Source organism: Phocoena sinus, chromosome 10, assembly GCF_008692025.1.
Source record: "Phocoena sinus isolate mPhoSin1 chromosome 10, mPhoSin1.pri, whole genome shotgun sequence".
Taxonomy (NCBI): domain Eukaryota; kingdom Metazoa; phylum Chordata; class Mammalia; order Artiodactyla; family Phocoenidae; genus Phocoena; species Phocoena sinus.
The window spans coordinates 97,443,792-97,468,865 of record NC_045772.1 but is presented as its reverse complement, the minus strand read 5'-3'; the positions used below and the strand labels follow the sequence as shown (position 1 = coordinate 97,468,865).

The 25,074-nt window shown below is 49.1% G+C and overlaps 1 protein-coding gene across 1 annotated transcript in view; it reads right to left on the bottom strand.

The window, feature by feature from the left end:
* ANO2 (anoctamin 2) overlaps positions 1 to 25,074 on the bottom strand; it is a 320,612-nt gene that overhangs the window by 140,778 nt on the left and 154,760 nt on the right. Inside the window, exons 13-14 of the mRNA XM_032646986.1 lie at positions 18,508 to 18,590; positions 12,245 to 12,349 (exon numbers count right to left, since the gene is read on the bottom strand). Of these exons, the coding sequence (XP_032502877.1) occupies positions 12,245 to 12,349; positions 18,508 to 18,590 (188 nt within the window). The remainder of the gene's footprint in view (positions 1 to 12,244; positions 12,350 to 18,507; positions 18,591 to 25,074) is intronic.

Below are 25,074 nucleotides of genomic sequence, written 5' to 3'. Positions count from 1 at the left end.
TGCTTCCTCAACGACCCCCAGGATGCAGGCAAGGGATTGAAGGTCCTTCTGTGGCTGAATCGGAGAACAAAAGGCACAGGAACAGCCCTAGGAAACTTCAAAACAGGGGCAAACAAGGGTGTAGAGTGTGTCCCCTCACTGACCACCGATGCCTTCCCAAAATGGAGTCCCTCCAAACTCCTCAGACATTCCCAGATTCTGCTTTGGGGGTGACAAACCCAACAGAGTCATGGAGCAGACAGAGGGGTGGAACTGGAAGAGGAAGGCATGGGATTACGTCAGGGTTGTGACCAGTGCCAGTCCTAGCCTGCTTCCTCTCAGATCTGCCCGTTCCTCTAATTCATAATGTAGGAGCGGCGGTCCCTGAAGACACATTTCCCAGACTCCCTGGCCAACTGGCTTCCGGCCAGATTCAGTTCAGGGAGGTACTGGAGGGAGACTGGCAGGTGGATGGAAAGGAGAATCCAGAGTATTCCCCCTGTCTGTCCATCGGCTTCATGCCGTGGCTGCACCTCCTCCATCCTTCCGGTGCCCGCTGTGGCCTGCCCTTCCCTGGCTGGCATCTCCTAGCACACAGCTTCGACCAGGGCTCCATTCCCACCAGGTGGCCCTGGCCCTGGGCTCTGGGGACACCATCTCCCGCCCTGGCTTCCCAGCCCCAGCCGCTACTGACCTCTGTGTTGCTTCACCACCCCTGTTCAGCTTGTTGGCAATCCTGACACCTTTTGAATTAACTTTCCCTGTACGAAATGCCCTCTGCTGAACTCCTGGGCTTCTGACTTTCTGGCTAGGTCTTAACAGAAGCACTTTAGGACCTAGGATCCTGATACTGCCGGTGTCAGCCCCAAAGTTCCATGAGCCTTACCATAGAGTGGAGAGGTCCCACTTCCAACTGGCAGCCTCTGGATCGCTTTGCCTGAAGACTTTTTTGGCGGCCTGAGCCTTTTCTGCTCACGTGCATGTTCAAAGCAGGCCAGAAGTGCAGGGGAATTCACACACACACACACACACACACACACACACACACACACCACTCGGAGCCTCCTTCAGTGGTGACTGGTGGAACTAACATACACCCAGCTTCTCATCCCTCAGGCAGTAGAACTGTGACGTGCATGTTCTAGGTCAGCTCCCAGAATTCCTCAGTGAAATGACGAGCCAGCTGCCCACGCCGGTAACATGACTGACGATGCGCCCTTTGTTCGCAGCCTTCTCTTCTCCGTCACTGTCCCACTCCACTGTCGGGGTTCCCCCCTCCCGAATCAATTTTGCACATGCACCAGGGACTCAGGCTCTGCATCTGAAGCAACCTAAAGTAAGGACCTTTTTTTCTTTTCTTCCTAGTTCCTTATTCTTCGTGAAAGTTAAGCAAGCAATGTCTATAAGAACATTGCGTCCGCTGGGCGATGGGGCAGGTGCTGTGCAGACACCCTTGCTCACCAGCTGGAGCCCGGCTGCCGGGCCTCAGTGGTGTACGGAGACGGAGGCCCCTGCGACCTCACTAGCTCAGGAGATCAGTGCTAAAAGGGCATAGTCTGGAAGCCTCTCCATCCACAAAAGAGCCGTCCCACCTGTTTTCTTTGAAAGCTCCTTTCTGGACGTCACGTCAAAGACTCGCACGGAGTCAGACACCTTTTGACCCTGGAGGAATTTTTTAAACCAACACTTTGATTTTTCTGGCACACGAAGGGCAAGAGAGCAAAGGACCCTGACAGGCTCGTGTGTGCTTCAGTGAATTCTAGGGACATGAAATAACGACCTTGGCCCGGGCAGCAAAAGACAGATTTAATTTACGCGCTTCAGGCCGTATATGGAAAAATCATTTAGACGAAAAAAGAAAGTCCAAACTGCGAGTCAATCGTGGCAAACATCACACATCCCAATGCTATGTGCTGGCCTCTGTGAGCCACTTGGCTCTTCCAACACTCCCCATCCTTGCACATATTTGGGCCTTGTGTTTTCCATGAGGGTCTGGTCTGAAATACCATGGTGACTTTGCCCAGCCTTAGCTCGGAGGCAGACCCGCTGCTCCGCCCGGCCCCCCACCGTCCCACTGCGCTCTCATTTCCCAGGCTGCCTGTCTGCCCCCAGCTTCTCCTCCATAACCCAGGTCTTGGGACTCTCCTTATTTGTAACGTCTTAATATAGACGCAGGCCAGTAGAAATGTACACACTGAGCATAGGACAAAGTCTTATTTTAGCCAGGACTTATGCTGCTGAGAATGGGCTTGTCAGTTGAAGAGGGCCAGAGCCCCCGGGCCCCCGCCATCTGATGGCCTGGGCCACCTGCGAAGTCTCTCCTTGGAATGGATAATTCACAGGCTCCACAAAGGGAGATGTTTATGGGCACGTTCTACGCTCCTCTGGCATTCTTCTCTGTGAAGCCGGAGCCACCCGGAGATTGTAAGTCAAGCAAAGTCTTCTGGATAAGGAGTTGTCGGGTTTATTTTTAAATCTCATGGATTTTAAAGGATGTCCATAATCAGAACCGTCGGTCCCCTCCTAACGCACACACACACTCACACACACACACACACACACACACACGTATACACACACAGGCAGAGAGAAAGAGAGAGAAATAGTCAGAGACAGAGGGAGAAGATGCTGGGGCAGATCCCCTCCAAGGCCCACGAGAGGAGTGGGTGAGAAGCCCAGGAGCCAGTGTGCAAGGAGCTAGCCCACCCGGCACTTCCTCTGCACACACATTGCCACAGTGTTGCCCCCAAGTAAATTTCTGCTTCTTTGAAACTCTCTATGTATCTTTTTAAACTTCTCTGCCCTTGGCCGTCTCCTTCACTCTTAAGCCTCTATGGACAGAAAGCTTTTACCCAGCAGGAGTCCCCAAACGTTTTCAGTTCCCTGTACCCTTAACAGCTCCGTCATGTTTACACAATTGCCCTCGGCTGCAAAAAAAAAAAAAGACTTAAAGGTTCCACTTAGGGAGGAGTTAAGTCCAAATAACTTAATAAGTATTCATGCCCAGATAGCCTAGTAGCCATTTAGGAAAAAATACAGAGAAATTGAAAGAAAAACTGATCTTTTATTTCATTCTTCACCCTAATTCCTCACTAAAAGGATGTGTCCACTTGCAGGACACGATCCGGCTCCTCCCTCCCGGGAATCCCTTTGCACCTGATATTTGCATCCTCTGGTTCACAATGACTGTGCAGAAGCTGTGCTGCTGCCACAGGAAACTCGGCTTCTCTAAGACGCGGTGATGCTGGTGGGCATGTCTTGCGTTTTAACGCGGACCCTGCTGGGGTAGCGGCTCCTGCAGTGTCTGACAGATGCCAGGTACTGCTGGACTGCCCTCAAAGGTGTTTAAAAACGCCATGACTTTTGTGAGTTCCCTGTGGCACGCTGGGGTGCCCCGGGGGGGCAAAGTTTGGGAAACAGTCTTCCTCACTTAAGAAACTTCCTTGACATAATGAGACCATTTGTTCATGGCTCTCTCCTGAATGTGCGTGCGTGTGTGTGTGTGTGTGTAAAGAAACCCATAACCAAAGCAAACACAGGTTCATACAAGAATAAAAGTGCATAAGGAAAGGTCTGGAAAGATACAAGCCAAGCTGCTAACTGTAGCTCTCTCTAGGGGGACACTTAACACTGGGAGAGATGCAGTCCAGGGAGACTTGTGTTTTATCTGTAATGTGGGATTTCTCTTGAGAAGAATGTTCTCATGTATAATTTATATGGTGATAAGTAAAACCCCTGCAATGTTAACGTACCCACACACCAACTTAGCCTTCAACCCCACTTCCGCCAGTGCTAAATTCTGTGCAGAGAGGTTCCTTCTTAGGAAACTTCCATCCTTCCTCACTTCCTTCCACACTGATTCCCGGGGTGGCAGCCAGCGTACCGGGGGCTTCCCGGGGACTCTGCTTGCTCCACTCCCATCTCGTTTACTGCTGTGGCAGACACGCCACTGCCCCTTGGCTGTTCTGGAGCTGCTGCCCGGAGGCAACTGGCAAGGTCCACACGTCCCCGGGGCCGGACCCCCCCAGTGAGGGAGAGGGAGGCCGAGCCCTGAAATTCCCAATTCAAGTCCTCAGCTCCTCCTAAGACGATGCCCCCCATTTTGCAGTCAAACGGGTGACTCACCAGTCCCCGGCCACGTCCACTTCTCTGCTCCTTGGTTCACTGACCCATTTCCCTGGGTGAGGATGCCCCAGGGAGGGGTAGGGGGGAACCATGGGTGCGAAGGGGGGCCACTCCCTGAGAGATGGCAGAGTGAGAGCCGGAGAGACAGACAGACAGAAACGGAGGAGCCAGAACTGGAAACAATGAATAAAAATTAATAATCAATCAATAAATCAATAAAATTAAATTACATTGATAAAAAAGAAAGTACATAAAATGGCTGGGGGCGGCCTTCAATAGCAGGTCTACTTTGTAAGCTGTGCTCCACCCAGGGAGCTACACTGTACAGAGTGACCTGTTTCACTGTCCCTCTTAGCAAACATGAGAAGTTCGGGGTAAGCGGCATCAATGGCAGGGTTTCAGAGCTGATCAGGCCTCGGTCAGTGCTTGCCCATCCAGGGGCTGGTCTGAGAGCCCCGGGCCCAGCTTCCTTGGCTGCCCTTTGGCCTCCTTCCCACCGGTTATTCCGTCAGCTCCCGAGGACTGTGGGTGAGGATGGAGACCCAGACCGGCCCCAAGGTGCAGAGCTCAGCCTTCACGCTGAGAGCCCACGGAACAGCAGAGAACGAACAGGAGGAGAGGCCGTGGGCTCTGATGCAAATCAACATTTCCAGAAACGGGCCCAGGGTCCAGCTTTCCCTCAGCTCCTCGCTATGTGATGCTCCAACCAACTGAGTCCCTTTCTGTCCCCAGGGTTTCCCTTTGCCAACGAGGAACCTTCTTCATCCCTAAGAAGAGTCTGAGAGAACTACGGAGAATCATTCTTTCTTTTCTTTTTTTGACCCTCCAATGGTCATTAGGTTTCGAGTGCCTCCAAAGGAGGGCCGCAGGGAACTCTGTTCCACAGGGCATTCTGAAAAACGCCCCTCGGTCCCCCAGACGGGAACCCTGAGCCCTGCTCCCCAGCTGTGACAGCCCCCAGCCTCCTCCTGCTGTCGTCCAGCCTCCCAGCAAAGGCCCTCAACGATGCATAATTTATTCCACATGTCCATTTGGCATGTGTCGTAAATGTTTCAATACTTTAACTTTAGATGACTTTTGTTTGGAAATAACTGTCCCCAGGGTGGTGCGCTGAGCAGTAAGTTAACACCCGTCCATCCACGGGCCTCCTCTTGGCGACTGTTCCCCATAAAACGTTCATTAAATGCAGCACTGCAGGCAGCTCCAGGCCCACCCTGGATAAACGGCAAGTCCCGGGAGGTAAGCTCCTGGGACTAGTTCAGTGGGACTTCGTTTTACAGTCCCTTTAGTGACAGGTTTTGTAGAAGCCTCTCTCAGGACCCACCGGTGCCATCTCCCAGCTTGTCATGTGCTCCCTGTTCCTTGACACGAAAATACGGTTGCCCCCCTCACTGAAGCCTTCAGGTATCTAAGCCCACCTGTGTCACTCCGATGGCACCATCTCACACACACACACACACACACACACACACACACACACACACACACACACACAGAGGCACCCTCCCACGTGCCCACACCAGAGGACACCCACCCCGCTCACATGAACGCCCTCAACAGCCTGGGACCGGTCAGAGTCCCTGACCATTCACGTGTCCCTTCCTCGTGCCAGTGGGCAGCATTCTTGTGCTTTCTGCCACATTTTTATCCTCCAACAGCCTCTCAACTCCCCAGTGGGAGGACCTGGCGTAAGTGATCGATCAGTGGCTAGCAGGTCCCAAAGTGATGCTGACTCATGACTGGACCTTTGTGCCAGTCCTTTGCCACTGCCCCTTGGAGCTCCGCCCCGCTGTTCCTTTCCTCTGCCAGGTGCTGAAGCCTAAAAACCGTATTTCTCGGAGTGATTCATCAACTGACTTGTGGTTAGATTTGGCCAACGGGGGGCACTGGCGTTCGACTCAAAGGCAGGAGGCGGCAATTCAGGGTGTTTCTCCTCCACCCGCCTCTACCTGCTTCAGACGGCATCTCCAGAAGGAGCTGCACCTCCTGCAGGGCACCGGCACCCACCGGGTTCTGGTGATACCACCTCGCTCCTGGTCCTTCCTAAGAGTGGGAGCGGCCCCCTCCTGATGTTAATCTTGGCTTCGCCTCGCCAGCCTGTCTGCCTCGATTTCCCCAATCCTAACAGCTTTATAATTAGTTCCTCAGATTCTTTTACCTCTTTTGAACTCTGGGGCAGGAGCTCTGTTTTCTGATGACATCCTCACTGGCACGAATTATATTAAAGGAAAGGAGTTACGTCTGGGATGAGAAGGGTCAGAGGGGTGAGAGGCAGAGATCAGGACCGCCCCCCAATCCCACCAGCCACAGCACCTTGCCAGCTGTTGCCAACTCAGAGCTTTCTCATCTTGTATGAACAGAGAAAAATCTTGCCCTGGAGGGAAACTTGAGGAAAACTGCAAATCTGTCCAGGATAAACTATTCCAGAAGAGATTCCAACTAATCCAGGAGAAAAATAAATAAATAAGTAAAACCAGCCTATTCTCTTATTAGACGTTCCAGCTCCATATTCTTCCTTGGAAACACAATATATCTCTGTGTTTATCGTCCCCAGTGCTCCCTACTGTCTGTTGAACCTTTTGCTGGAAACTGAGCTAATTCTACTCACTGGTGTCCTTGGTGGAAATACAGCGTCAGCCCACCACAGTTCACACAAAACCACTAAAGAAAATGTAGGGTCGCTGGTTGTCTCGTACCCTTCTTTCCAACAAATACCACGTTCCTTCCTGCCTTTAGAATAAGGAGGAGAACCAACCCATGATTCTTCACAGGTGTCTGAGGATCTGTTGAGGGGCAAACACTCTAAACGCAGAGAAGCATAGAGATCATGATCACTGTTCTTGAGTCAGACCGTCTGGCCATATACAAGCACTGAGCAAGTTCCTTCTTTCTAGATAAATAAGCCTCAGTTTCCTCACATATAAAATTGGAATAATAATGGTTTTGAGACTTAAATGAAATAAAACCTGTAAAGACCCACACAGAGTGAGCACTCCATAAATATTACTCCTAACCTCACTATTTTACTAACCTCTCTGTGCCCATACCCTTGAAAATCATAACAGTAGATATTAAAATGGCCAAATTCCCACCACCTAAAATGAATAAGAGACTGCCTGTCCCCCGAAGTTATGGGCTAATGACCAACATGAGTCTTTCACATCAGCAAAGTACCGACTCTCAGAACTGCAGAGGCTACAACCCAATCTCCCCACGTGACAGCTGAAACGGGAGAGACCTGAGATGGGCTTGGCCACCTGGTGATATGACGTGAATTCTCCTTAGGGGAGCCTTACAGAGAGAGTTAAAGAGCGATAGGTCGCAGCTAGCTAACATCATAATTAATGGTGAAAGGCTAAGACCAAGAACAAGACAAGGAAGTCAATTCTCATCACTTCTATTCAACATTGTACAAGAGATTCTAGTCAGGGCACCTGGGAGGAAAAGGGGGAAGGGGCGGAGGATGGAGAGAGAGAGAGAAAAATGCAACCAGGCTGGGAAACGAAGAAGTGAAACTATCTCTCTTCAAGATGACATGATCTTATAAATAGAAAAAACCCTAAAGAATCCACTAAAGACTACCAAAATTAATAAATGAGTCCAGCAAAGCTGTGGGATATAAAATCAATACACAAAAATCAACTATATTTCTATATACTAGCAATGAACAATCCAAAAGTGGAATTAAGAAAACAATTATATTTGCAATCCCACGGAAAAGAATAAAACAATTATGAACAAATTTAACAAAAGATGTGCAAGAGCTGTGCTCTGAAACTATAAAACATTTTTGAAAGAAATTAAAGAAGATCTAAAGAATGGAAAGATATAACATGTTCATAGATTAGAAGACTTACCACTGTTACGAAGCTGCTACTGCCTGAATTAATCTACAGATTCAGCTCAATCCCTATCAACAATTCCATCTTGCTTTGTTTGCAGAAATTGACAAGCTGGTCATAAAATTCATATGGAAATGCGAGACACCCAGAATTGTCAAAACAATTTTGGAAAAGAAGCACAAATTCAGTCACATTCCAATTGCAAAACTTACTACACAGGTGCAGTAATTAATCAAGACAATGTGGTATTGGCCAGACACATAGATTAATGGAATAGAACTGAGTGCCCAGAAATGAACTCTTACATTTATGGTGAATTGATTTTTGATGAGGCTGACAAGATAATTCAGTGGAGAAAATAATCTTTTCAACGAATGGGGCTCGAAAAACTAAATATTCAGACAAAAGATGAATTTGGACCTCTTACTTATATCATACACAAAAATTAACTCAAAATGGATCATAGACCTAAATGTAAGAGCTAACATTGCAAAATGTTTAGAAGAAACCCTGACAGTATATCTCTATGACACTGGATTAAGCAGTGGTTTCTTAGATATGACACAAAAGCACACATGACAACAGGAAAAACAGATAAATTGAACTACATCAAAAAACTTTTGTGGGGGCTTCCCTGGTGGCGCAGTGGTTGGGAGTCCGCCTGCCGATGCAGGGGACACGGGTTCGTGCCCCGGTCCGGGAAGATCCCACGTGCCGCGGAGCGGCTGGGCCCGTGAGCCGTGGCCGCTGAGCCTGCGCGTCCGGAGCCTGTGCTCCGCGACAGGAGAGGCCACAACAGTGAGAGGCCCGCGTACCGCAAAAAAAAAAAACCAAAAAAAACAACTTTTATGCAGGATTTTAAATTTTAAAAATCCACAGAATGGGAGAAAATATTTGTAAATCGTATTATCTGATAAGAGACTGGTGTTCAGATTATGTAAGTAACTCTTCATACAGTAGTGAAAAGACAATTAACCCACCTTTAAAAATGAGCAAAGGATCTGAATAGACATTTTTCCAAAGAAGCCACAAAATCTGCCAATAAGCACGCGAAAGGATGTTCAACATCCTTTAGGGAAATGCTAATTCAAACCCCAATGAAATACCACTGCACGCAACTAGAATGGATAAAATAAAAAAGACAGATAACAAGTGTTGGTGAGGATGTGGAGAAATTAAGAGCCCTCATGCAGTGCTGGTTGGCATGCAAAATGGTGAAGCCCCTTTGAAAAATATTACAGCAGTCCTTCAAAATGTTAAACACAGAGTTTCCGTATGACCCAGTAATTCTACTCTTACGCATATTTCCAAAAGATGCGAAAACATACATGCACCCAAAACCTGGTACACAAATGTTCATAGCAGCATTGCTCATAATAGCCGAAAAGTGAAAGCCATCCAACTGTCCATCAACTGATGAATGTACAAATAAAATTGGGTGTATCTAAAATACGGAATATTATTTGGCAATAAAAAAGAATGAAGACCAGACAGAGCTACAACATGGATGAATCATGAAAACATTTTGCTAAGTGAAAGAGGAGAAATACGACATTTTGCATGATTTCATTTACATGGAAGTCCAGAAGAGGCAAACCTATTGAAACAGAATGTATTAATAGATTACTTGCCTCCCAGGGTATAGAGTTTCTTTCTAAGATGATAAAAAATATTTGAAACTTAGATCGTGGGAATGACAGCACAAAACTGTGAATATACTAAAAACCATCGAATTGTATCATTTAAATGGGTGAATGTTATGGTCTGAGAATTAAATCACTTACAAAGAAGTTTCATAAAATGAACTTGATGGGCTTCCCTGGTGGCGCAGTGGTTGAGTCCGCCTGCCGATGCAGGGGACCCGGGTTCGTGCCCCGGTCCGGGAAGATCCCACGTGCCGCGGAGCGGCTGGGCCCGTGAGCCATGGCCGCTGAGCCTGCGCGTCCGGAGCCTGTGCTCCGCAACGGGAGAGGCCATAACAGTGAGAGGCCCGCGTACCGCAAAAAACATTTAAAAATTTTAAAAATAAGTAAATAAAAAGAAACATGAACTTGATACCTTTAAAATAATTTTTTTGAGAAGCAATGGGCCTTGGGGATGAGGTGGAGCTGCGTATGACTGCTGGCTCTCCCACCACTAGCTATGTGGTCTTTGGTAATTTTCTCTACCATCTGGGCCTCGATAAATGGTAGCTTTTATCATTCAAGAGGAAGGAATATAAAGAGAGATGGGACATGAAGCCTCAGGGTTACAAAGAAGGCAGAACCAAAGTGAGCCTCTGGGATGAAAGAAGCACATCCAAGCCTATCACCTAGACTTTGATTCTTGGTCCTTGTCTGTTTCCCGGAAGAATGTGTCTTTCCTAAGTATCCCACCCTAGAGCCCTGTCTTGCCATGGGCGTTGACCTCAACTCTTCCAGTAGGCAAGAGAAGCATCCCTCCCATCAGACAGCAATCATGTGCTCCTCCCTTCATCTCCCACCCTTGGCTAGATTTACAGCAAGAACACAAGCATTTCCAGTATTAACAAAATGGAGGGAACACAAGAAGGACACTGACAATCAAATTCCAGGCCATTTTTATCCTACGCTGCTCATTTGGGAAGGTCATTTTCCCCCCAGTGCCTGTAAGGCATTAGATGCTTTGAGCTTTACATTCTCCACAGTGTAATGAAAATAGATGTTGAATGCTAACACGTAAACATATGTATCATTCATAACGCATTCAGATGTTTTTCAGTTATTCATGGTCCCTGAAAGCTATCTGACCTATCGTGCATATAATATATCCAAGCAGTGTTTATATCAGAACTACAGCCTCAGTGTACGCAATTCCAGCTCCTCGGCATTCCCGTCTATGGAATTAAAATTAACTGAGGCAGTGGTCATTAAAAGTTACATGTGATTTCCATAAAATTATCCATTGTATATTGCCCTGCGGTGGAGAAAGAAGGTTGCATGGGAGTGCCAAACCCGACAGGACACAATATGTTTGCTTTCTGATGAGGGTGATGGTGATGATTACTCTTTCCTAAGAATGAATTCATTTTTCTCCCCAGATAATTGGCGGTCTTGGACTTACTTTTTTCTGGAGGAATAATAACTTAGACAGCCACCCCCTTTCTCTTCTAAGTCCTGCTTTCTTAAAGGAAAAAAAAAAAAGACAGACAGAAAGAAAGAGAGGCAGCTAGTATTCTGGGCTTAAAAACACCACATTCTCCGTATTGGTGCTTGAATAAATTTGCATGTTAACATGAATGGCTCCAACTTAAAGAATGTAAAATTAAATGAAATTTTAATTCGAATCCAAGATGGAGAAAAGACACGTGTAAAAACAACAGATTGTCGATCTCGTTGAATTTTTTCAGGAACCAGATTAGGAAAGACATCAACACACACACACACACACACACACTCTTGGTTTCAAAAAAGGGTGGCACTCAGAGGAGACCGGCGGTGCCAAAGAGGAGCCCCCCACCTCACAGGCACTGCGAGTATTTACAGATCACAGCACAGATCCTGAAGCTCCGTTTCCATGTCTGAATGCCACCATAAAACTCAGAAATACGACTCACAATCACCTCCGTACTTTGGAGGCCCATCCAGAGAAAATGAAATGTGAGGAAGAGTGTACGAGCAGCTCAGGCACATACAGGCATGGGTATGCCTCTGCCAGCCCTAAGGGCCATCTCTCGATGTATCCTTGCATAGCGGTTAGATGCCCAGACTGTCAGAGACTCACCTGGGTTGGAATCCCAGATCCACCCACCATTCACTGTCTGGGTGAGCTCTGGCCAACGACTTAAGCTGCGGACATACCTTTCTTCATTAGTTTTCATTTACAGAAAAATTGCTCCAGCCTCATCAATTTATTTCGAGAGTAAAACGATACAGCGCGCTGAGAACGGTGCCTGGCCCGCGGCAAGGACTGAATAAAGGTTCGCTGTCATTGCGCTGGTTGGTCTGGTGGTGGTTGCTACTGCTATGCGACGTGTAGGTGACAAGAGTCCAGAGGACCCGGGTCTGAAACGGTTTCTTTCTTTCCCGACCTGCCCTCCCGTTTCATCCAGACATTACCACCCGGGAAGGAGAGAGAAATCAAGTCATGGGAGGGGCCTGTTCCCCACAACCTCTGCCCACGGGACATGGAGAGACGTCATGCTCTCTTTCCGCCCTGTCCCACCGCTGTCGGCCCTTCTCACAGCCCAGTCTCCATCCGCGAAGGCATTCCCAGTGAAATGACAATAGGATCTTAAGAAAAAAAAAAAGGAAAGCAAGCACCAGGTGCCAGCATCTTACCGCATCCTCAGTCCCACCGGTTCCCAATTTCTGGACCAGAGACTTGTCGCTCTCCCTCAGCATCTTCTCCCGAACTTTGGTTTCATACTCAGGCCGGGGGTGCTCCTAAAAGCCAGAGACACAGAGTGGTTAGTAAACAGGCGGAGGGCCACCTTGGCCCGCGGGGTATGGCCAGACACCACGAGGACAGGAAGTCAGGTCACGGGTTCAGATGCTATGGGACAAGGGCTGCCACACTACACACGACCACAGGGACACACTGTGGCGGGAAAGGGGGACACACACCGCTTGTTACCACACTGGAAACCAAACCTGAGCACGTTCCTGGGGGTGGCGCCAGGGTTGAGAAAGGAGAGACGAAGCATTAACGAGGAGCTGATACAAAAAGGAGCCCAGTGCTGCACACAGCAGTTGGCCCAAAGGCCCGGGGGCTACCTCTGGGCATCCCACTGTCTATCCTCAGGCCTCAACTTTAAGTTGCAATGAGCCAAATCCCAGCTGGAGAAACAGATGTGCCCCCCCCGGCCGGGAGTCAGGGCCAGGACCAAACGTCTTCCCTGCGCCATTCTTCTGCAAGCCAAAAACGGCCACCAGTAAACATCACAGTTGAAGGTGCCCACAGGGAATCTTAAAACTCACTTGCCTGGACCTGTTTGCTATTCAGCCTTGGTGAGTAACTCACTGGCAAGCACGCTGATGCTCAGGAGACAGCGCAGGGACACGCAGCAATACGAACCTGGATGGTGAGTCACCAGGCATGGGAACGAGTGCCTGGGTGATCAGAAAGACCACGGCCCCATCAGTGCAGACGCTGCGGCAGGAAGACGCATGACTTACTTCAAAGAGAACTTAACAGCGTACACCCGGCCTCCTGCATCATTTACCGAGAACTCCCAGGCAGGGATTCCGGAGCTGGCTCCCAGCAGACACAGAGAACACACATTCCCTCATCACTGCTCAGGCCTCAGAGATCCTGAAAGCCAACGAGCTGGACTCCTGACCTGTCTCTGGCTTTCCCGAGACATGCCATGATGCTGGAGAGGAGAAACTGTGCACGTGACTAGTAAGAATAACCAGTACTGGGCTTCCCTGGTGGCGCAGTGGCTGAGAGTCCGCCTGCCGACGCAGGGGACGCGGGTTCGTGCCCCGGCCCGGGAGGATCCCACATGCCGCGGAGCGGCTGGGCCCGTGAGCCGTGGCCGCTGAGCCTGCGCGTCCGGAGCCTGTGCCCCGCAACGGGAGAAGCCACAACTGAGAGGCCCACGTACCGCAAAAAAAAAAAAAAAAAAAGACTAACCAGTATAACAGAGGAGGAGCCATTCCAGAGTTCTGAAGGCTCTCCATTATCACCCGGGCTCCACAGTGCAGTCCCAGCCTCGGAGGTGGGACCTTCTCTGCCTGCTGAAACACAGCTGGTGGAGTCTCCCCCTCTCAAATATTCTAGAGTTTTATAGCTTACACGACACGTAGTTCTTGATTACGTCATCTTCCTTTATTGTTTCCTAGTTGTTTTGCATGTGGGAATCTTTTTATCCTAAGATAAGAATCCACTACCTGGTCTCCATTATTTTGTTTCTCGCAGCAATTAGCACCGTGGGGAGAACACAGAAATCTCTCAACGCTTGCGAAGTTCACTTCATTTTGTCTCTCCCCTTCATCCATCCTCCAACGCAGCATATCCTAATGTGTGTGCCAGGAGGGTTTTAGCTAAAAAAGGATTCCAGGGTCTAACAGATTGGAAAATACCATACATTGTGTCACCTGAGAGTCACAAGGAGCCTAATAAAAGCTCTGAGAAGTTCTCCTGTAAAGACACATGCTGAATCTTCTTCAACCCACCATGTCCCACAAAACTTTCGCCTCCAACAATTAACCTCCTGCAGAAATACTTTGAGAAATGTGCTGTGGCTTCTGAAATTTGGTTGCGTTTCTTCTATGTTATTCCTATGGAAGATTTTAACTATAGAACTAAAGCCGTGCCTTTTTGTACCATCCTCTGGATTCTAAAGCCCTTCAAGCAAGAAGTGCGTCTATCCTGTCATCCTCGGCAAAGGAGCTGAGGGGCCTTCCCTGCTGACTGTAAGATGCTCCTGACTGCCCCTGACTTTCCGAAGACGTGACATCACGTAGAGGAGTGTCCTCACATCCCTCTGGTGGTGGCTGTGGCCCACTTCACTGCATTCTGGGCCCCAGCTCAGACCCTCCTCATCTGTTTAGAACAAGCTGAGAGCTCTTGGCACGCAGACAGGAGTCCGAGGCTCTCAAAGCAGAGTGTCAGGCTGCTCTGCTTTCCAACCGAAGCAGGTCAGACAAGGATCGCGTTGCTCGCAGCCAAGAAGATCGGGTGAGGTCACAGGATTCCTCAAAGGCAGGGACCTGGACAAATGAGCGCCTGGCCAGAGCAGAGTCTGGACCCCGTGAGGGCTGCTCCAATACACCCAGCCTTAAACACGGCCTCCCTGGATGGGGTCTGACGCCGAATCATCACAAATACATAACCCCTCCCGCCAAGGCTCTGGGAATATTTTGCAAAGCTACTTCCACCTGGTTGCTCCCCGCAGGATCTGGCCTGAAAGAAGGCCCCAGGCCAGCACAGGACCAGCCTTCGCTGATCGACAGAAGTAAACCCGGAGAGGCAGTCAACAAATGTCTCCAACAAGGAGTTACCAAAGCATCTACTGCGTTCCGAGCTCTTGGGAGCTCTTCTTCAGGCTCTGAGGCTACGAACAAGGAGCTTATCTCCAAGTGGAGGAAGGTGACAGCAAGCCAACAAACCCACAAATAAGAAACCAGCAGGCGGGGATGAGAGCAACAGAAGAAATGTCAGGCTGGCTGCTTCAGAATGGGGATTGGGGTAAGGCCAGCCAGAGGAGGGTCATGTTCTGGTTGGGATGGAAAAGCTAAGAAAGGTCAGGGCAGGTGGAGACTGGAGCCTTCCAGGCAGAGGGAGGAGCCGGTGCAAAGCCTGGAAGGAGCCCAGGAGAGGATGCAGGCCCGTTGAGAGAATGGAGGCTGGAAGGTCTGGGAGGAGAAGCACGCCACCACGCGCTGCGGGGAGGCAAGGGGTCTTGCATCCTACGTGACAGGAAGCTGTCGGGGCAGCTAAGCCTGACGTGGTAGACAGGGGCGGGAGAGAGAGGGATGGGAGGACATCTGCATTGAGACCACCCTCTCTGAGGGGTCCCAGGGACACGCGGGGCCTGAGTGCAGCAGGGAATCGGGCAAGAGAGGCCACTGAGCTCAAGGCCATCCCATCTCAGAGGGAAGACTCCTGAGGTCTGGCAGGCCTCCTTCGACGGCCTTCAAAGGGGTCTCTCGGGCCATCCCAGCCGGTTCCACAGGGAGGCCCCTGGGCCAGGGGCTGCTGCCCCGGGAGGTGGGTTCTCCAGCCCCCTTCTCCTCCTCCACGCTTTAAGCCCCGCCCCTGCTGCTTTCCTTGGTGTCCCACGTGGTGTGCGCACCCCAGGCGGGAGGGACAGAGGGTGGGGTGGCTCTGGTCTCTGTGCGAGTTAGCACCCTCCCCCCAACTCCCGAAGGGCTGCTTCCTAGTGAAGACCACAGGGTAGAAGCTGTCTGAGGGTTACAGCCATGGCAGGATCCCTGAGACCTGGAGACAACATGTGGTTAAAACAGACAAAAAGCTCTCATCATGACCTTCAAGGACCCCTGCAACCTCCTCCCCGAAGCCCAGGTGGTGTCTGCGTCCTCTTGCTCCCCATTTGAATGTGGGTTAAATCTGCCCACAACACTTCATTTAAGGCCTAGGGCAAGTCACAGATGCCTTCCAATCCTGCTCTCCCTGCCGTCCCATGACCTGAGGAGATACAGTCGGGACCCTCCCTGGCCTAGCCACCAGCCTGCATTTGTTGCTCTGCCCCCCATCCCGCAACTGTAGCCCAACCCCTGTTCCCTGCAGCCAACTAGACCTTCCAGGTATCCTGCTGACTCTGAGCCGCACCCTGAGCTTCCCTGGATCAAGGCTCCTGTCGGCTGTTTCCTCCTGTGGGTACCCATTCCTCCCTTTGCTGCTCACTAAAATTCAACCAGTCTTCAAAACCCTGATTTAAAAACAAAACAGTTTTTAGACCGGAAGGAATTTCTCTCAAACTCACCGTTGTATTCTAATTATTCAGAGACCAGACAACCCCTTAGTTGAATGCAACCCTTTGGAGATGCTCAGAGACCGTGCCTGAGGGAGTTCCATGTCCCAAACCAAAACCTGGTCCACAGGAGGTGCCTGATGTGCACGTCCAGACTTAACTCAACTTAAAGCGTGCTTAATATCTGAGTCCAAAATCTAAATACATGGAAGGAAAGACACAGCTGCCCTCCCTCCTCTCAACCATGCCTAGCCCTGGGCTTGCACACGGCGGGGGGGGGGGGGGAGCACATCCTCGATGCTGCAGAACTGACCCGCCCCCAGTAACCTCACACAGAGAGCCCGTCAGGACCAGCTCTTTGCACCAGGGGTGAACCCAGGCTTGGCCAGGCCTCTCTCTCAGCCTGCGCAGGAGTTACTGAAATCACGCCTCTCCCAGGAAGTGACCATGGCTCATCGGGTTAAACAGGAAACCTGGCTGCAGAAACCAGAATGGCTTAGCATCCCACTGCTGCCAGGGGCTGAGACGTCAAGGGCACTGTGTCATAACGGATGCCTTTCTCTGTGTGAGTGTGTTTACACTTCCTCTTTCACAGGCAGACCTGCTGGCCTCCTCAGCACTACTCAGAAGACACACTTAGCTTGTTTCTGTCCCCACACAGGCGTGGATGCCAGGCTGCTTCTTCTTCTCTTCCCTCGAGACCTCCTAGGCCCTGCTGTAGGAGAGGAGGACCTGTGCGCCCACCACCTTCCCACACCCGGCCACAGCTCTCTCCTCTCTCTCTTTCTCCTCAGAATCAAATCGAACCAATAGGACAAAATCACCCACACAGTCCGACTTCGACAGCTTTTTCGACTGGAAGCCCTACTTTGGCCATCTTTCCCCAAGAAATGCAATTGCCTTTATTGTTCTCTGTTGCTCATCTTCCTACACGATACACAACTAATGCGTATCGTCTCTGAAGTCAGAATTCGTATGTAGATCCTCTCATTTGCCACGGAATCCACGATGCTGTGAGCCTCCGGGTATCTGCTTAACGCACAGGACTGGGATGGAGTGAATGTGTGAACTCAATCCATGGTCATGGAATGCCCACCTGCTCAAAGGCAAGCTGACGACTTGGAGCTTTAAGGAGAGGAGAGGATGTCACATCACAGACAAGGGAGCCACACAGCCTTGAGAACAGGACTAAACTGGGGATTTCACTAGCTTGGTCACAAAGCATCAGGGTCACAAAGCCAGAGGTCCCGAGTCCAAGGAGAGGCACATCAATGAATGAGGGAGAATCCAGAAAAAGTCTGCTCCCCGCACAGCGGTCATATGCTCTCAGCCAGCCTACGCACATGTTACTTAGGCAACTGGGGGCACCTCCTGGTGCTCCGGACACTGTCCTCAGCATCTCATCGACACTGCCCACGGCGTCGGGAGCCCCTACCCGATATTCACGTTTGCTGTTCAGGCAATGGCAGCGCACGGGAGAAGATAACCGTGAGCAACCAGGCCCACACTGGTCATCGTCAACTCGCCGACATCAAAGGCGGCCCTAGTTCTCAAAGGAGCCCCGAGGGAAGGTCAATTTGTTTCATCCTTTAAAATCATCTGTCCATACAACTAGACTCTGGAAGAACCTACCCTTTCCCTTAGCTCACGCTCCTGTTTCACACATGCTCTCCTGGCTGACGGGGTACTGGATCAGTGGTTCTTTCTTCCTCCATATGCATCAGGGCAACTGAGACCTAGCACCCATGCCTCCCCTTGACCCTCAGCAGGCTCACAGAAGCATCCAGACACATCCGTGCTCTGGGTCACGTTCTCTGGCTTCACGCTCTCGAGCACCAACAGGACGGGAGGCGGAAGAACATTGAGTTAAACCTTGAGGTCACCACGAGGCTTGCTTCTCATGCCATTTTTTCCCAGAGAGGGTCACAAGGACATCTGGCTACCCGTCAGGCTCAAAGTCTTACAGCTCAAGAGAAGAGAGAGGATTTCAACTCTTGGCCTCAGTGCCCATCAACCCTGGCTTGGCCCATGGAGCCAAGCTAGGAAAGGGGCCACAGCAAGACTCGGCAGGTGACTTGGCTGCTGTGATAGCAAATGTAAGCGGTTATTTCACTCAAGACAATCTATTTCCAGGGGCAAAGCAAAGACCCAAAGAGAACTCACTTCTTCCTCTTCTATGCCAGTCAGATCCCAGAAGTAGCCCAGTCGCATCTGTAATCGCTTCCAGTTTTCGAGAAACATGGTAGCTTAAAAAGAAAGGAAAAAAATTCTGTTAATTCTGAGCACCCTCAGGGCTCCCCAAGGGAGGATAAACTTATAAATTTCAAATTTAGGGACTTTTTAAGCATCGATTCCCTTCCCCAACCCCAACTTCTAGCTGGGACAACTCAAAATACTCCACATCCAGGAGAGCCCAAGAGATATATTTAAAGGGAGACACACACACACACACACACACACACACACACACACACACACACACACACACCCTTTTCCCTAGTTCTAGGTTATAAGAAAAGGGTAAACACGGATCTCAATAAATGAAGGAAGAATGGAAGGATAAAGGAAGTAAGAATGGAAGGGTTTGATGGTTTGTCGTCTTCTATGACAAACCTCGTCTTCCCTATATGTTCCCTCTTCCTGCAATTTCCTCAGCACGCTCGCTTTTTTCTCCATCTTTCCGTCCCCAGCACAACTTCCCTTCTCTGGGCCCAAATCACCTCGTTCTGAGGTTGTGTAACATCCCCGAGTAGTTCTACCTGAGTCCAGGGTCTCAGTGTCCCCGCCCCTCATCCCGCATGCCGCTGGAAGACTCATCTCCCCGAAGTGCCATTCACTCATTCTTCCATTTGTTTAGCAAATACTCGTTGAATGCCTACCGTCCCGACACATTGGTTAGCCTGCCTTCTCCAACCACAGCCCTTGAAGGGCAGCCCAACATGCTCCGGAAAGAACCAGCCCCCTCTGCTCCACAGGCATGGCTTCTTATGCCAGGATTGGACACCTGATCCAGAGCCCACTCATAGGCCAATCGGATTCTCTCTTTTGAAAACTGAAACTAAGAGACACAAAGAGAAGCAGAAGTGGGACAAACCATGCAGCACGTGAAAGAAGGAAAGCGGTTTCTGATTCCTCCTTCCGCTCCAGTTGCCTAGGGGCCTGGCTATACATAATTTCGTGCATCCACGAGCTTGCTTCTTACTTTCTTATAATCTCTTATTATTTAAGCAAGCTTGAACCAATTCCCTATCAAAAAAAACCCAAAAAACAAAAGAACAGCCGACCTGAGGTACCTGAAATATACAAAACAATGTTCTAGACATCGTGAGGAAGACTAGGTAAATCTGACGTGGATTTTGCTCTCAAGTTGTTTAGTCTGTGAGAAGAGATTTTACGTAACTACAGTACAAGGTATAATGTGATCAGGGCCTTAAGAATGACACAGATAAAAGGCTGTGGGCATGCAGGAGAGAGGGTGCCAGCTGCTGGAGCATCTGAGCTGAGTCTGGAAGAGCAATGGCATTTGGGCAGTGCAGAGGGGCAGGGAGAGGGGGGATCCCAACACACACCCCCAAACTTACACTGGGTCCCTATTGTCTAGATTCTTCCCTCTGGATACAGGGACCTTGGGTATCTGGCCCAGCCCATCTGTCCACATCTATTCGCACCGCTTGTCAACACACACCTCACACCTGCATTGCTGACGAGGGCATCGCCTTGCTGTCCTCTTCATCCCCAGCTTTTGCAAACTGTCCCCTCTCCCACGCTACCCTCCAGTGCTGTCCTCCTCCGTTCCTGACCAGCTCATCCTTTCCTGACCGAGTCCCCTAAGATCAGCCTCCCAGGCGCCCGTCCCTCTGCACTCCTAACACCCTTAGATCTGGTGCCCTGGAAAAGGAGGGGGCGTGACAGTCCCTGAGGCCACCCCTACCTTTCTACACCACCCCTGGTAAAGGCCTGGGCGCCCTCCACTACCTGCCGCACCGGACTGTCGGCTGCCATTCGGGTCTGCAGCGTAGTAACAGGACCGCAAACGCTTCTTCGGCTCGTACCTGCCTCTGTTCACCTGGGAACAGCATGGGGCAGAGCAAAACAGACACCCACCTGCTGGCTGAACGTATGGTTACTTAAAGCTACATTTGTTTCACTTGGTGCTATGATAGCTACTAGCTACACCGTGATACACGGATCTGTATCTTTTCTCCCTGGGATTTGAGGCCTTGTCGGGTGGGTACCCCACCTCCCGACCCTAGCCTTGGCCTGGGGATGGTCTCCAAACAAGGGGTACGCCCCTCCTTTTCCTGCGCTGCTCTCAGTGACTGAGGAGGGCTCTGCACACAGACCGAGGTCTCTGTGAAGGAGAGAAGTCAGACTGGGAACAGAGGACAGGGCAACAGAGTCACTGAGGGGGAGTCATGGGGACACAGAGGACCATCGCGACGACGGAGAGCGGCTCACAGCTCCTGGTGGGAATCACGGCCAGGCACCACTCGGAGAGCTCTGCATACACGTCCCACTGACGGTCACGAGAACACTAGGGTGCAGGTATCACTTCACCCGCTTGAGAGACGAGGACAGTGATGCTCCAAGGTCGAGGACCACCCCTGTCCCAGGTCACTCAGCACCTCGGCTAAGAGGACTGACTTCGGGGACACAGGGCTAGTCACGCTGGCTGGCACAGGGCGGGACTGGGACCCACAGTTACGACTGTCTGACCCTGAAGTCACTGTCCTTAACCTCGTCCCTTTACTTCTCCCTTCCCTACTTTTCAATAGGGCTTCACCCTCATTCCAAAGTTCCCTGGAGTTTGAAGCCAGAATCCCCGAGGAGCTGGGCCAGACTGCTCTGCTGGTCCCGGGTCCTGCTGACCCATCTCAGGGACCCCTGTTTCCGCCCCACCAGCAGCCCCATCGCTCTCTCTCCATGGAGAATCACTTCTTCTCCCAGCTTTCTTCCTAGCAGGCTTGGGCCCTGGCCCAGGCCCACCCAGCACAGTACCACTGATCGTAATAATCATGTGATGAGGGGCATTACCATTATTTTCTTTTTAACATCTTTATTGGAGTATAGTTGCTTTACAATGGTGTGTTAGTTCTGCTTTATAACAAAGTGAATCAGTTATACATATACATATGTTCCCGCATCTCTTCCCTCTTGCGTCTCCCTCCCCCCACCCTCCCTATCCCACCCCTCTAGGTGGTCACAAACCACCGAGCTGATCTCCCTGTGCTATGCGGCTGCTTCCCACTAGCTATCTATTTTACGTTTGGTAGTGTATATATGTCAGTGCCACTCTCTCACTTTGTCACAGTTTACCCTTCCCCCTCCTCATATCCTCAAGTCCATTGTCTAGTAGGTCTGTGTCTTTATTCCCGTCTTACCCCTAGGTTCTTCATGACCTTCTTTTTTTATAGAATCCATATACCTGTGTTAGCATATGGTATTTGTTTTTCTCTTTCTGACTTACTTCACTCTGTATGACAGACTCTAGGTCCATCCACCTCACTACAAATAACTCGATTTTGTTTCTTTTTATGGCTGAGTAATATTCCATTGTATATATATGTGCCACATCTTCCATTCATCTGTCGGTGGACACTTAGGTTGCTTCCATGTCCTGGCTATTGTAAATAGTGCTGCAGTGAACATTGTGGTACATGACTCTTTTTGAATTCTGGATTTCTCACAGTATATGCCCAGTAGTGGGATTGCTGGGTCATATGGTAGTTCTATTTTACTTTTCTAAGGAACCTCCATACTGTTCTCCATAGTGGCTGTATCAATTTACATTCCCACCAACAGTGCAAGAGGGCTCCCTTTTCTCCACACCCTCTCCAGCATTTATCGTTTGTAGATTTTTTTGATGATGGCCATTCTGGCCGGTGTGAGATGATATCTCATTGTAGTTTTGATTTGCATTTCTCTAATGATTAGTGATGTTGAGCATTCTTTCATGTGTTTGTTGGCATTCTGTATATCTCCTTTGGAGAAATGTCTATTTAAATCTTCTGCCCATTTTTGGATTGGGTTGTTTGTTTTTTTGATATTGAGCTGAATGAGCTGCTTGTAAATTTTGGAGATTAATCCTTTGCCAGTTGCTTCATTTGCAAATATTTTCTCGCATTCTGAGGGTTGTCTTTTGGTCTTGTTTATGGTTTCCTTTGCCGTGCAAAAGCTTTGAAGTTTCATTAGGTCCCATTTGTTTACTTTTGTTTTTATTTCCATTTCTCTAGGAGGCGGGTCAAAAAGGATCTTGCTATGATTTATGTCATAGAGCATTCTGCCTATGTTTTCCTCTAAGAGTTTGACCGTTTCTGGCCTTACATTTAGGTCTTTAATCCATTTTGAGTTTATTTTTGTGTATGGTGTTAGGGAGTGTTCTAATTTTATTCTTTTACATGTAGCTGTCCAGTTTTCCCAGCACCACTTATAGAAGAGGCTGTCTTTTCTCCACTGTATATACTCTTGCCTCCTTTATCAAAGATAAGGTGACCATATGTGCGTGGGTTTATCTCTGGGCTTTCTATCCTGTTCCACTGATCTATATTTTTGTTTTTGTACCAGTACCATACTGTCTTGATTATTGTAGCTTTGTAGTATAGTCTGAAGTCACGGAGCCTGATTCCTCCAGCTCCATTCTTTGTTCTCAAGGTTGCTTTGGCTATTCGGGGTCTTTTGTGTTTCCATACAAATTGTGAAATTTTTTGTTCTAGTTCTGTGAAAAATACCAGTGGTAGTTTGATAGGGATTGCATTGAATCTGTAGATTGATTTGGGTAGTATAGTCATTTTCACAATGTTGATTCTTCCGATCCAAGAACATGGTATATCTCTCCAACTATTTGTATCATCTTTAATTTCTTTCATCAGTGTCTTATAATTTTCTGTATACAGGTCTTTTGTCTCCTTAGGTAGGTTTATTCCTAGATATTTTATTCTTTTTGTTGCAATGGTAAATGGGAGTGTTTTCTTGATTTCACTTTCAGATTTTTCATCATTAGTGTATAGGAATGCCAGAGATTTCTGTGCATTAATTTTGTATCCTGCTACTTTACCAAATTCGTTGATTAGCTCTAGTAGTTTTCTGGTAGCATCTTTAGGATTCTCTGTGTATAGTATCATGTCATCTGCAAACAGTGACAGCTTTACTTCTTCTTTTCCGATTTGGATTCCTTTTATTTATTTTTCTTCTCTGATTGCTGTGGCTAAAACTTCCAAAACTATGTTGAATAATAGTGGTGAGAGTGGGCAACCTTGTCTTGTTCCTGATCTAAGTGGAAATGGTTTCAGTTTTTCACCATTGAAGGTGATGTTGGCTGTTGGTTTGTCATACATGGCCTTTATTATGTTGAGGAAAGTTCCCTCCATGCCTACTTTCTGCAGGGTTTTTATCATAAATGGGTGTTGAATTTTGCCAAAAGCTTTCTCTGCATCTATTGCGATGATCATATGTTTTTTTCCTTCAATTTGTTAATATGGTGTATCACACTGACTGATTTGCGTATATTGAAGAATCCTTGCTTTCCTGGGATAAACCCCACTTGATCGCAGTACATGATCATTTTTAATGTGCTGTTGGATTCTGTTTGCTAGTATTTTGTTGAGGATTTTTGCGTCTATGTTCATCAGTTATATTGGCTTGTAGTTTTCTCTTTTTGTGACATCTTTGTCTGGTTTTGGTATCAGGGTGATGGTGGCCTCGTAGAATGCGTTTGGGAGTGTTCCTCCCTCTGCTATAGTTTGGAAGAGTTTGAGAAGGATAGGTGTCAGCTCTTCTCTAAATGTTTGATAGAATTCGCCTGTGAAGCCATCTGGTCCTGGGCTTTTGTTGGAAGATTTTTAATCACAGTTTCAATTTCAGTGCTTGTGATTGGTCTGTTCATATTAAAAATAATAGTAAACATTTAACAAGAAACATTTACTCTTATTTTTAATTGTAATTTGTAGGCAGCCACGCCTAGGGGATCTTGGCTGCTGTAACCAAATACACAGTCACATAAAACACACAGCAAGGCTGTTAAAATAACAAAACCAAACCCTAAGCCACAAAGCGCTGACACAATCCCACCGCATTTGCTTTCCCTCCACTGCTGCTATGTGAGAGGAAGAGAGGGGAGCTGGGGGTGGTGAAACGGTTGTGAACCTCAGAAGGGGTGGGAGGTATCTATTCATCCATCGCGAGAGCAGGGAAGGTACAGCTGAAAACCAAGTTTCCCCACAACAAGGAAGCACACATCCCAGGAGAGGTCTTGAGGGATTGTGGACCAGAGTCAGGAAGCTTCAGCTGCTCAGTCACAGTAATATTTGCCAGACAGGTTCATGGGAATGAGGGGCGCAGCATATCAAAGCATGGGTGCGTATTTTGCGCTCCGATCGGTTCAAGATCGGAGATGGATTTGGGGCGATTACAAGACACCGCCGTTTGAGAAGCAGGCACAGAGCCGCCTGGCACCGCGTGGGTCACAAGCTGCAACTTCAGGTTGTTCTCCTGACCCTTCCTGTGAACAGTTCCAGAGCTACACGGCCACAAGTGCCCTTTCCTCCGACCCCCTGCCCCTATTCTGTGGGCTGACACTGCCCACATTCCTGGGCAGTGGTCATTCTCCCTGGGAGAACAGAGTCTCTGCTAAACACCTTCCTCGGTGGCCTGGTCACGTGGGAATCTTTCCAGCTCGGTTCTGTCTCCACCCACGTAGAGGTGCCCGCAGGAGACAGAGGCCACTGGGACCAG